Raw genomic sequence first — 12,177 nt, forward strand, 5'->3', positions numbered from 1 at the left:
TAAATAGGAAAATATACTAATAATTTGAATGTTTATAAACGAACAGCCACATAAAACGTTGACTTAAAAAAATTACCTAACAGCATGTTGTTCCAATAAATAATGCGTCACTTCTGATTCCGTCTCATTTCAGGTTCGTCAGAAACTTTCTTTAACCTGAGCAAAATATACATCGCTCATTTTGCTACGCGGCCTCGCCACCCAGTCCGGTCAGGTCGCATCACTAAACTGTAGATAAGAGCTACCAGCCGGAAAGCTACGTTAGATTGATCTGTGTCCCTTCCCTCCTCAGTTAACTTTAACTTTCCATCTGGTACAGGCCGCTCCTACGTGCTTTCCCATAAACGGGCTTAAGTCAGCCACATTCATCACTTCTTAGGAGAACGTGAAGCTCCGCAGACAGAACAGCTTGAACTTTCTCCGGGCCCTCTCAAAAACGCGGCGGCAGCCGCCAGCTCCCGGAGCTTCTGACGGCTCAGAGGAGGAGCTCCACTCTCCAGTCACCGCCCAACGCGGTGGGACTCGACGCCGACCCAGCTCCTCCGCAGGGGGCGTGAGGGAGGAGGAGGAAGAGGCGTGACGTCGCGGGAACTCCCACGTGACGTTGCGTGACGTCGCGCGAGGTCCGGGCGGGGCGAGCGGAGCCGGCGGCCCTTGGGCCCTCCCCCAGCGCTGGAAAGCGCGGGCTGCCCCGAGGGGGCGGCTTGGCTGCTGGAGATTTGGCAGATTAGTGAGGGAACGAGCAGAAAAGCGAACGGCTGTCTCTTCCCCGCTCCAGAGCGTGCTCGCGTTCCTGCTGGGGCTTTCGAGAATCTCGACGCAATCTTGCAAGCCGTGAGTAAAAGAAATCTCTTTCCCCGACCCAAAGCGCTGGGTCCTAGCGGGCTATTTCCGGTCTGGAGCTGCCAGCTGACCGAAGGCGTTTGGCCCCGGGGTGGTGATGGCTGTATGGCTCTGGGGCTGAATCTGAGGAGTCGGCTGGAGCCGGCCTAAACAACGCAAGAGGTAGACCGGATTGCGGACGACCCAGCGCTGAGTGCTGTTTTCGAGTCTTCGCACCAGCTGAGAACTTGCCTGCTGGCGCCGGGCCCGCCACGCGCATGCGCCGACCTGCGCCCGGGGTCGCAGCGCGCGCTTCCGGCGCCAGTCGTGCGGTTTGCTCGGGGGAGCGCTTTGGCGAGGGCGGACCGCCAGCCCTTGGCGGCGCGGGAGGAGGCTGATGGCTAAGGGTCCTGGGATGGGAGCCACTGGACCTCTGCTCTGCTCGTAAGAGCAGCAGTCAGAGTCCCTGTTCAGTTTGTTCAGGGCCCTTGTGTGAACTGAGGAGCGGCTCTTGCCTCACCTAAGAATGTGTGTGGTGTGACAGGAAAGAAATCTTCTCTTGAGCACCTTCAGTGTGGTGGTTTATGGTTTACACTGAAATAGGAGGCACAGAAATGTGTTAAATTATTGCAGACTGTTGAGCCCAGGATGCAACTTGAGAGGCAAGATGCACATTTTTGAGAAGTTATTCGTGCATTGAATAACGGTTCAATATCAAAAGAAATGCCAGCAAAAAGTGCTAAGCATGCAAAATAGATTGGAGAGGGTTTCAACTTTTGAGCTGATGTGGAATACAACAATATATTGAACCGAAAACTGGAAAACTCCCTGAAATATTCTTGACTTAAGCACCTAGACACACAGACGCACACACTGTAAAAGAGCAAGAAAGATGATTGCCATAACACGAGTATCTGAACAGCTTAGTATTGATAACTTGTTATGTGGGGGGAAAAAAACACGTAACCTTTTTATTACCCCTGAAGTTAGATTAAAGGAAGCTTATTTTACACTATTGGTTTTAAACTATTGAGCTAAAATATACAATTTTAAATTGTTCATTAAAGTAACTAAAACTTTGTTTTGAACTTTTTGATTAATAAAAATAATTAACTTTTTTTTGTTTTGTTTTGTTTGCTTCTTAGAAGTATTTTGGAGTTCATTGGCATCACAACTTGAGTTGCAGCGGTGACGTGGCCGTAGTAGCCGTGTCCTAGCAATGTGACCTCGGGCGAGTCACTTAGTCTCTTAAGCCTGTTCTCTTCAACTCTAAAATGAAATTAATAATATCAGTAGTAGCTGTTTTATACAATTTTGAAGATTAAATTAAAAGGGAATATAAAACAGCACACTCCATGGTATATAGTGAACACTTAATAAATGGTGGCTTTTATCGACAGTAGTATAGACCCATTGATTTATCTTTTAGAGTTAATAAATAGTTGAATACAAGCCTCTTTAGAAATTAAAAATAATTTCCTAATATTATGTAAAATCTATTACTTGTTCAATTTTCACTGATTATCTTTAAAAAAAAGTGTAATCACAATTTTTGAAAAGCTTATTAAATGTATTTTTATTTCTGTAGTGTTTTATAGTTTACCAAGTGGCTCTGCACATAATATTGCTCCCTTTAGACATGGCCTTGCTTATCTTAGCCTCTTCATCAGAGACCTCAGGAAATGGTTAGTAAAAGACACTTAAATTCGTTTGGGCACTTGTTAGCAATGGTAAAGCATTGACTAAGGAGCCGGACGTGAGGGTTAGTAGATTTGTTAATCATTTTATTTTATTTTTTTAGTAGTAGCTAGTTAATGGTTTCAGTTTAAGAACACATATTAAAATATTTATTAATCCACTTGAACTTAATAGCCTGTTGCTTCCTTCAGGGACTACACAAATAATAAACTTAATCATTCACCTTTATTCTGAGAGGCACAAAATAGCTTTACCCATATTTGCCTTGTTTTTAGATGTTTCTGTATTCATAGATCTTGGCTGTGTCTGTATCTTGCTCACCAAATTTCATTGTTATGAGAAAGCTGTTCAGATACTCGTGTTATGTCAGTCATCTTTCTTGCTCTTTTACAGTGTGTGTGTCTGTGTGTCTAGATGTGAATGCTTATTAAGTCAAGAATATTTCAGAGTGTTTTCCAGTTTTTGGTTCAATATATCGTTGTATTCCATATCAACTCAAAAGTTAAAAAAGCAATAAATTCTTTTAGAATGGGGAAACAATACTGACCATGAATGATTACAAACCTCTCTATATAATAATCCTTTCAATTTAACATAATGTAGGTAATTACTTCCTCATAGGTGGAATAAGAAAAAATTTGCCTGAAAGTGTAGCTTAACTTAAGGCCAGATAACTGAAATTGGGGCTTTTCTCACCATACTCATCTTTTTTCCTCACTTCCACCCCCTCAGATTCTAAAGTGATTGATCATAGGTAAATAAGGAAAACTTATGATCAGCTGCCTGGGCTTGAAGTCATCCTGATTTCAAATTACACAAAGATAAATGCAGAATTCACTTATGTTGCAATCTGTTGTTTCAGGTATTTGAACTGGCCAAAGACAACTTCAGACCTGTATAATGTAACAGCAAAGGTCAGAAAACATTAGGCAGTAGAATTGTGAGCATATTAAGTAAGATGAACGTCTCGGGAAGCAGTTGTGGAAGCCCTAGTTCTGCAGATGTATCTAATGACTTTAAGGATCTTTGGACAAAACTAAAGGAGTATCATGATAAAGAAGTACAAGGTAATTTTTTTCTGAAATACTTGGTAGCAGTATTCTGCTGAGACTATGATAGTAATAACTAATTTTTATGACAGTTCAAAGATCCCATTTTTAAGGGACCTTTACTATTCCAATTTTGGGAGATTCATTTTCATGGTTGAGTTGTTGTTTTTTGACTACAGACAACTACCACAGAATGTAGCTCTTGCACAGCTTGTAGTTACTTGTGGTAATATGTATGGTGTGGTGGAAGGGGCATAGAAATTGTTGACCGAAGATCTGGATTTTAATTCTAATTTCATTTATGTACTTGCTCTGTAATCTCAGCAAGTTACATAACCTCTAAACTTAATTATCTTCTGTAAAATTATTTGCAGGATTGTTTATTGACATAAAAATACTACCTAAGTCATTCGACAAACCTTCAGAATTTGTATCTCAGTGCTTGGGTTTGCCACCAAGCCCTGAGACCCAAAAGTAAATGGCACTTTGCCTTCAAAGAGCCTGCAGTCTGGTAGAGAGAGAGTCATGTGAACAGAAAATTAACAGTATAGTGAAATAAGAGCTAAAAGGTTTATATGAAATGCAATGAGCATACAGAGAATTGAGCTGTTGTGGTTAGGTTGAGTATATAAATGTTATATATGATTGTGTTAAAATGTACTATTAAAAGCTAAACTATTAAAGCTAAACTCAAGTTCTGATAGTAAGCCTTAATATACCTATCTAATTCTGTGACTTTCATGTAATACATTTCCCCCATGTGTGGGAAATGCTTCATATTACATTTGTTTCTTGATTACCTACTGCAACCATAGGTTAATACTACAGTGCTTTATAGGTTTTTTTTTCCCGTCAGTTGAATAGCTTTCTGTTTTTTTAAAATTGAAGTATAGTTAATTTGCAATGTTGTGTTGGTTTCAAGTGTACAGCAAAGTGATTCAGTTACACACATATATACATATATTCTTTTTCAGATTCTTTTCCATTATAGGTTATTACAAGATATTGAATATAGTTCCCTGTGCTGTATAGTAGGTCCTTGTTGTTTACCTATTTTATATATAGTAGTGTGTATATGCTAATCCCAAACTCCTAACTTATCTCCCCCCATCCCACCCCCAGTCCCCTTTGGTAATCATAAGTTTGGTTTCTTTGTTTCTGAGTCTATTTCTGTTTTGTAAATAAGTTCATTTGTATCATTTTTTTTGATTCTACATATAAGTGATATCATATTTGTCTTTGTCTGGCTTACTTCACTTAGTATGATAATCTCTAGGTCTATCCATGTTGTTGCAAATGGCATTATTTCATTCTTTTTATGGCTGAGTAATATTCCATTGTATATATGTACCACATCTTCTTTATCCATTCATCCGTCGATGGACATTAGGTGCTTCCATGTCTTGGCTATTGTAAATAGTGCTGCTATGAACATTGAGGTGCATGTATCTTTTCAAATAAGAGTTTTCTCCTGATATATGCCCAGGAGTGGGATTGCAGAATCATATGGTAACTCTTTTTTTAGTTTTTTAAGGAGCCTTCATACTGTTTTTATTTCCCTAATGATTAGTGACGTTAGCTTTTCATGTGCTTATTGCCCATTTGTGTATCTTTGGAGAAACGTCTATTCAGGTTCTTTGCCTGTTTTTTTAATCATATTGGTTTTTGTCATGGTTGAAGTTCTTTGTATATTCTGGATATTAATCTCTTACCTGATATATGGTTTGCAAGTATTTTCTCCCATTCTGTGAGTTGCTTCTTCACTCTGTTAATTGTGTCCTTTGATGCATAGAAGTTTTTAATTTTGATATAGTCTAATTTATCTACTTTTTTCTTTTGTTGCCTATATTTTTGGTATTATATCCAAGAAATCATTGCCAGATCCATTGCCATTAAGTTTTGCCTTGTGTTTTCTTCTAAGAGTTTTATAGTTTTAGATCTTATGTTTAGGTCCTTTTTCCATTTTGAGGTGAATTTTGTATATGGTGTAAGGTAAGGGTATAACTTCATTCTTTTGCTGTGGATATCTAGTTTTCCAGCACCATTTGTTGAAAAGACTGGCCTTTCCCCATTGAATGGTCTTGGCACCCTTCTCAAAAACCATTTTTTTGAGAAGGGTGCCAAGGCTCTGTTCTAATTGGTCTGTATGTTTGTCATTATGCCAGTACTATATTGTTTTGATTATTGTAGCTTTTTATTAAGTTTTGAAATCAGGAAATATGTGACTTCCAACTTTGTTCTTTTTTAAGATTGTCTTGGCTATTTGGAGTCCCTTGAGATTTCATATGAATTTTAGGACATATTTTCCTATTTCTGCAAAAAAACATCATTGGGATTTCAACAGAGATTGCATTGCATCTGTAGATCACTTTGAGTAATGTTGACATCTTAAAAATATTAAGTCTTCCAGTCCATGAACATAAGACGTCTTTCCTTTTTTAAATTTCTTTCAGTGATGTTTTGTAGTTTTCATCATACAAGTCTTTCATCTCCTTGGATAAGCTTATTCCTTATTTTGTATTGGATGCTTTTGAATGCTACTGTAAATGGAATTTTCTTAATTTCCTCTTCAGAGTGCACGTGGTTAATGTAAAGAAACACCACTGATTTTTGTGTGTTGCTTTGTATCCTACAACTTTGCTGAAAGTTTCTATTTCTTAGTTGTAGTTTTTGAATTCTTAGCTGAGAAAAACATTAGAAACTCTTTAATTTTATTATGAAAGGTTGGAGTTCAACTACATCTACTACTTCACTTGCCTCTGTTACTGCTCTGTTATGCTCATTCTTTGATAGATTTTTCTGATCCATGTTTCCATTAAAGCTCTCTTTCAGCATATTAGGATTGCTGATGCAGTCAGGGTACATTAGTGTTCAATTAGAAATCCAGGTGTCAATGGAGTTATTGTTTTATCCATTTTTTTTAATTTAAACTTTTTGTCTAAAATTGTTAAAACACAAAATAAACAGCAAAAATTTACCCTCTTCTCCCCACACACAAACAGGATATCCACTTTTATTATCTTTTGTGTGTGTATTCTTCCATTTTTTTAAATTTAAAGTTTAAGACTTTTTAATTTTAGGAAATATTATACATTTATAAAAGTAAAGAGAATAGTATAATGAACTCCTATTTACCCATCACTCAGCTTCAACCATTATCAGTACACAGCCAATCTTGTTTTACTTATTTTGCATTTGCATCTTTATCCCTCTTCCACTCAGTTATTTTGAACTTTCTGACATAATTTCATCTATAAATACTTCAATATATTCCAGTAGTCTTTTTTAACAAAAAATTGCCATTATCGTACTAACAAAACAAATTCTTTAATGTCATCTTATACCTATTAGATGATTGTGTTCAAATTTCCCCAGTTATCTAAAATGTCTTTTTATAGTTGGTTTGTTCCCATCTGTATCTAGAAGAATTCTCCATGTTGTGTTTGATTAATATATCTATCGATTATTTTCAGTGTAGTTTTAGTTTATGTTTCCCTTATGAATGAGATTAAGCATCTTTGCTTATGCTTGAGGGTGATTTGTATTTCTTTCTTAAGAACTGTTTATATACCTGATTATTCTTTGGTAGTTGGCCTTTTCCCTATCAATTGATAGGAGCTTTTTATATCTGAGGCAGATTAGTTCACTTCAAATATTTGAAAGTTTAGAAATTCAAATTTGTTGTTAGTGATAAAGATCTGATTTTTAAGTGACTGTTCTTGTGGTCATATGTTCAGGGACAAATATGAGTATTTTACATTAATTCTGCTCTTCATTTGACTACACTGTTTTCCCCCAGAAAATGTAGTGTGAAACATTGAGGAAGTATTCTGAGTTTTAGTACTGACTTGCTATTCATTCAGTGAGCAGTTATTGAATTATATGCTGAGAATGGTAGCAGTTGCTGAGAATACAACAGTGAAGAAGACACAGTAGGTTTTGGGGGCATTGTATTCATTCTCTTTCGGAAAATATTTATACAGTATAGTTATATAATGAAATGATAACAAAAATAATCCAGATACAAGATAACATCTCCCAACTTCTGTTGAAGAGAAGCCATATCTTCCTCTTGGTTTATAATACTGCAACCCCAGCATGTAAGTTTACCAATAGGAACAGTTTCAAGTTTAAACTATTATAGGAGCTATACGCTATAAAAAAGCTTATTCTTTGTGACCTGGAGGTAAAGCAAATACAATATCTTCAAATGATTTAAATAGGACCAGATGTACTTGAGTTTTTATTAAACATTTAACAGAGAAGAATTAGCATTCTGCCATCTTCAAGTATAAGGTTAAATTCTTTATCCTTCAAATGATTACTTTCTATTGTCTTATAACAAGAGATTAAAATTTTAAGAAGATCATTAAAATTTTATTATGCAGAGTCCCTATCTTAATCATCTTTCTACCTGCATTTCCATAGGTAAAAGTGCTTGGCACATAGTAAGAAATTAGTAAATGGTATCTGAATGAATTGCATAGTTTAGCTGCATCAGTGAAACATTTTCTTGAACATAAGTTTTTAAAATCCCATAATATATGAAAATATCAAAATTTTATGTCTCTAAAACCCTGAAATGCTTTACTACCCATTTACTTTAAATTTTCTATTTTTAGATACTACTGTAGAAAGTTGGGAAAAGAAAAATAAATCACCATTTTATAGGAATGGCATTTGTTTATTCTTTCCTAGTTTTAAAAGAAATGCATGTAGCTTATTGTTGTGTTCAGTGTACATACTGTTTTATATGTGACTTATTTTTGTGGTTATTTCATTACTTAACCAAACTGCTTGTTTTTCATGTGGTACATAATCTTCATTTTAGAATATTTAGGCATACCCATTTAAAACTGGGACAGTTTTATTTTTTAGGCTCCTAATTTAACAAGGATGAAGCATTTGGCAGCTTTCTTCCTCATGTTCATTGGTGTTTCAGGGTCTTCAGGAGACCTCTATGATGAGGAAGCATCAAGAAAATAAATAACATATTGTTTGATAAGAACAACATGCCATTCATCAGATTACAGAACATATAAGACTCACAAATATTACATAATGGAATATTCTTTTTTAAAGTGTGTACTCCTCATGGCCATACTCTTAGTAGCCATCACACTCCCAGGAGCATTAGTTTATATACATGGAAAAACTTTAAGGGAGGAATACAGAAGTTGTTGATGATTTTGATTAATATCTATGTGCTTTATGAATGGTAGGTATTGGATATATGTTTGAGCTGATGAGAGAAGATAACTTCCGGCATATTATAATATATTGATCAGACTACTTTTACCAATTTCAAAATCACTTATGGATTCTTAAAAGTTTTAAATGATCGTGCACTATTTTTTAAAAATTAGTATGTTATTTAAAAACATTTTGGTTGGGCCCAGGCAAATTTGTTGAAAGGAAGACTTTTTTGACAGTCCCTTGTCAATGTGTTCCAGATAGTTCCATATAAAATTAGATCCTGTGACTCTGTGATAACATCAAAGACATGCCTAAATGGTACTTAATTTTTTTTTTTTTTTAAGTAGAGGATCCACTTGGAGAGACCAGTATAAGAGGCTATTTGAAAGACATCAAACATGGACTTGTCCAGACTTTGCAGGTTTTGAAGTATATATAGGAATCAAAATTCAGTCATTGCTTTTAAAACTTCATGTCAGGTTAAAAAAAAGGGGGAGGGAGAAAAGATATGAAATGAAGGTAGTACCTGAGTTACATAATTTTTCTTAGATACGCATAAGAACTTAAATGCATCTGAACTTGTTTGGATACAGGGTTTTTTTTTTTTTTGCCTTTTAAAATCCCTTTCAGTATCAGGTTTATTAAAAAGCACAGGTAATAAGATGGAATTTAGAATATTGTTCAGAATGTCACCATTTTAATAAATGGTTTTTGTCCATGCTATGTTTTACCATCAATATCTCATCTAGTAATGTTTTCTATATCTGGTAAATAAGGTAATCAATTTCATAGAAAACTAGGCAGATTTTTGAGGACAGAATTGGAGCCCCATTAAAGAAACAGAAAGTATAGAGGCTCTAATATGACAGGATAAATATTTCTTGATTCAATTTTGGATTGCTCCATTTATTTTCTTAGATGTTTCATCAAAAATTCCAAAAAGATAACATTCATATTAAGACTACACAAATTAGCAATGAAAGGAATTGCAAGTAATTTTGGTCCATAACATCAGTGTTCTAGTCATTAAGAAAGGCTAGTCATCAGGAAAATGCAAATCAAAACCACAATGAGATATCACCTCACACCTGTCAGAATGGATATCATCAAAAAGAACACAAATAACAAATGTTGGCGAGGATGTGAGGAAAAGGGAACCGTCATACACTGTTGGTGGGAATATAAATTGTTGCAGTCACTGTGGAAAAAAGTATGAAGGTTGCTTAAAAACTGAAAATAGAACTGCCATATATGACCCAGCCATTGCGCTCCTGGGTATATATCTGAAAAAAAAACAAAAACAGTAATTTGAAAAGATACATGCACCTCAATGTTCATAGCAGCATTATTTGCAATTGCCAAGATACGGAAGCAACCTAAGTGTTCATCAGCAGATGAACGGATAAAGATGTGGTGTGTATATGTACTCAGCCATTAAAAAAAAAAGAATGGAATACTACTCAGCCATAAAAAAGAAATTTTGCCATTTGCAGTAACATGGGTGGACTTAGAGGGTATTATGCCAAGTGAAATAGACAGAGAAAGACAAATACTGTATGATGTCACTTATATGTGGAATCTAAAAATACAACAAACTAGTAAATATAACAAAAAAGAAGCAGACTCACTCAGACTCAAATACAGAGAACAAACTAGTGGTTATCAGTGGGGAGAGGGAAGTGAGGGGCAATATAGGGTAGGAGATTAATAGGTATAAACTGTTAGGTATAAAATAAGCCACAAGGATAGGGACTTCCCCAGCAGTCCAGTGGTTAAGACTCCGCACTCCCATTGCATGGAGCTTGGGTTCGATCCCTTGTCTGGGAATGGAGATGCCACATGCCGCACAGTGCGGCCAAAAACAAAAACAAAAGGATATACTGTACAACACGGGAAATATAGCCAATATTTTATAACAACTATAAATGGAGTGTAGCCTTTAAAAATTGGGAATCACTATATTGTACACCTGTAACAATATTATACATCAACTATAATTCAATAAAAAAGTACTATCATTAACTCTCAATGTTATTTTCCATTTGTGTTAACATAAATTCGATAATATCCACAAAAAATTAACTTACCCATTTTGAGATAATTAAATCTTAATAGTAAACTAAGCACACCTTAAGTATGGCTGCATCTCATAAAGACAAGTGTCTTTACTTTGGAGTTGAAATAATTGATTAGGCAGTTACAAAAATACTAGTTGTGTTTTTGGTAGAAGCTTAATTATTTGATCTATATATAAAGCCACTATTTATCAAGAAAAGTGTTATTAGTCTTACAATTTATAATTCAGAACCATAAATAACTTGTTTTACAGTGACAGTACATACATACATGGTTTGTTCTGGGTAGCGAACGAGAAGGAGTAAAAATGAACATAGCAATGATTTTTATTTTGTTTATAACAAATTGAATTCTTGGTTTATTTCTGAATTCTTACTTAAATTTGTTTCTTGTATTACATTCGTGACTACACATATGGGCCCTTAATTGTTTCATTTCTTTCAAAATTCACATACACGTTATAAGGTTAATTGTAGTGCAGCACTTTTGGTCTTTTGAGCGCTGTTTCCTCATTAGGTGTCTCAGGTTGCCAGTGTTACAATCCTAAATACTTTTTTGAACGGACTACCTGTTCATACAGGAGCTGCATTGTTGTATAGCCTCATTCCTTCCGATGGGTGTGGAGCAGGATTAAAGCACACTTTATAGGGGTTCTAATTGTGGATGCCTAATTGACTTGATGAATGGCAAATGCTAAAATTTAAACACACATACATACACATACACACATAAACCTGTTTCAGGGCTGATCTGCATGACAGAACAAATGCCTCACAGGTGTTGAATGCTTACAAGATAAAAGAGTAGTCTTTCCATATTTCCCAAGAATTTTCTTTTGAAGTTTGTAAGGATTTTCTGTCTCATTGTTTCTTTTCTTAAAATGGTTTATGGCAATAATCCATTTCATCTTGGGTGCACTTTTCACTTCTAAAGGCGGACCTGAGTTTTAGAGTCAGCCAAAATTAAAAAACAAGAAAATCTAACAGCAAGTAAATTTTCACACACTTTGGGAAGGGTAAAAAGAGAGTGAAAAACTGCTGACAATAGTCTTTGGCCTAGTAGGGTCACAAGTTCTTTTCTTAATTCTTGAAGAATGATTTGATGCTTTACTAAGTACTGTCAAGGTCTTGTGAGTTTGTCATCATTACCTGAAAAAGAAGGAAGCTTCTCCAGCTACAAACTTGACAGATGGAAAAGATTTTTTTAAAAATCAAAAGATCACACCAGTTTTTATTTTTAACAGTGAAAAAATAATGTTTCCCTTTATTATAATACTTTACATTTTAACAGTATTCCAACTCTTAGGGTAAATATTTTTCCATAATTTTTTTTTAGC

The 12,177-nt window shown here is 35.5% G+C and overlaps 1 protein-coding gene across 1 annotated transcript in view; it reads left to right on the forward strand.

Annotated features, from left to right (window-relative positions):
- The first annotated feature begins 582 nt into the window (after positions 1-582).
- RBBP8 (RB binding protein 8, endonuclease) overlaps positions 583-12,177 on the forward strand; it is an 82,286-nt gene continuing 70,691 nt past the window's right edge. Inside the window, exons 1-2 of the mRNA XM_082640414.1 lie at positions 583-834; positions 3,383-3,587. Of these exons, the coding sequence (XP_082496540.1) occupies positions 3,479-3,587 (109 nt within the window). The 5' untranslated portion in view covers positions 583-834; positions 3,383-3,478. The remainder of the gene's footprint in view (positions 835-3,382; positions 3,588-12,177) is intronic.

The sequence above is a fragment of the Mesoplodon mirus genome (assembly GCF_964341445.2).
Source record: "Mesoplodon mirus genome assembly, chromosome: 13".
In the NCBI taxonomy this organism is placed as follows: Eukaryota; Metazoa; Chordata; class Mammalia; order Artiodactyla; family Ziphiidae; genus Mesoplodon; species Mesoplodon mirus.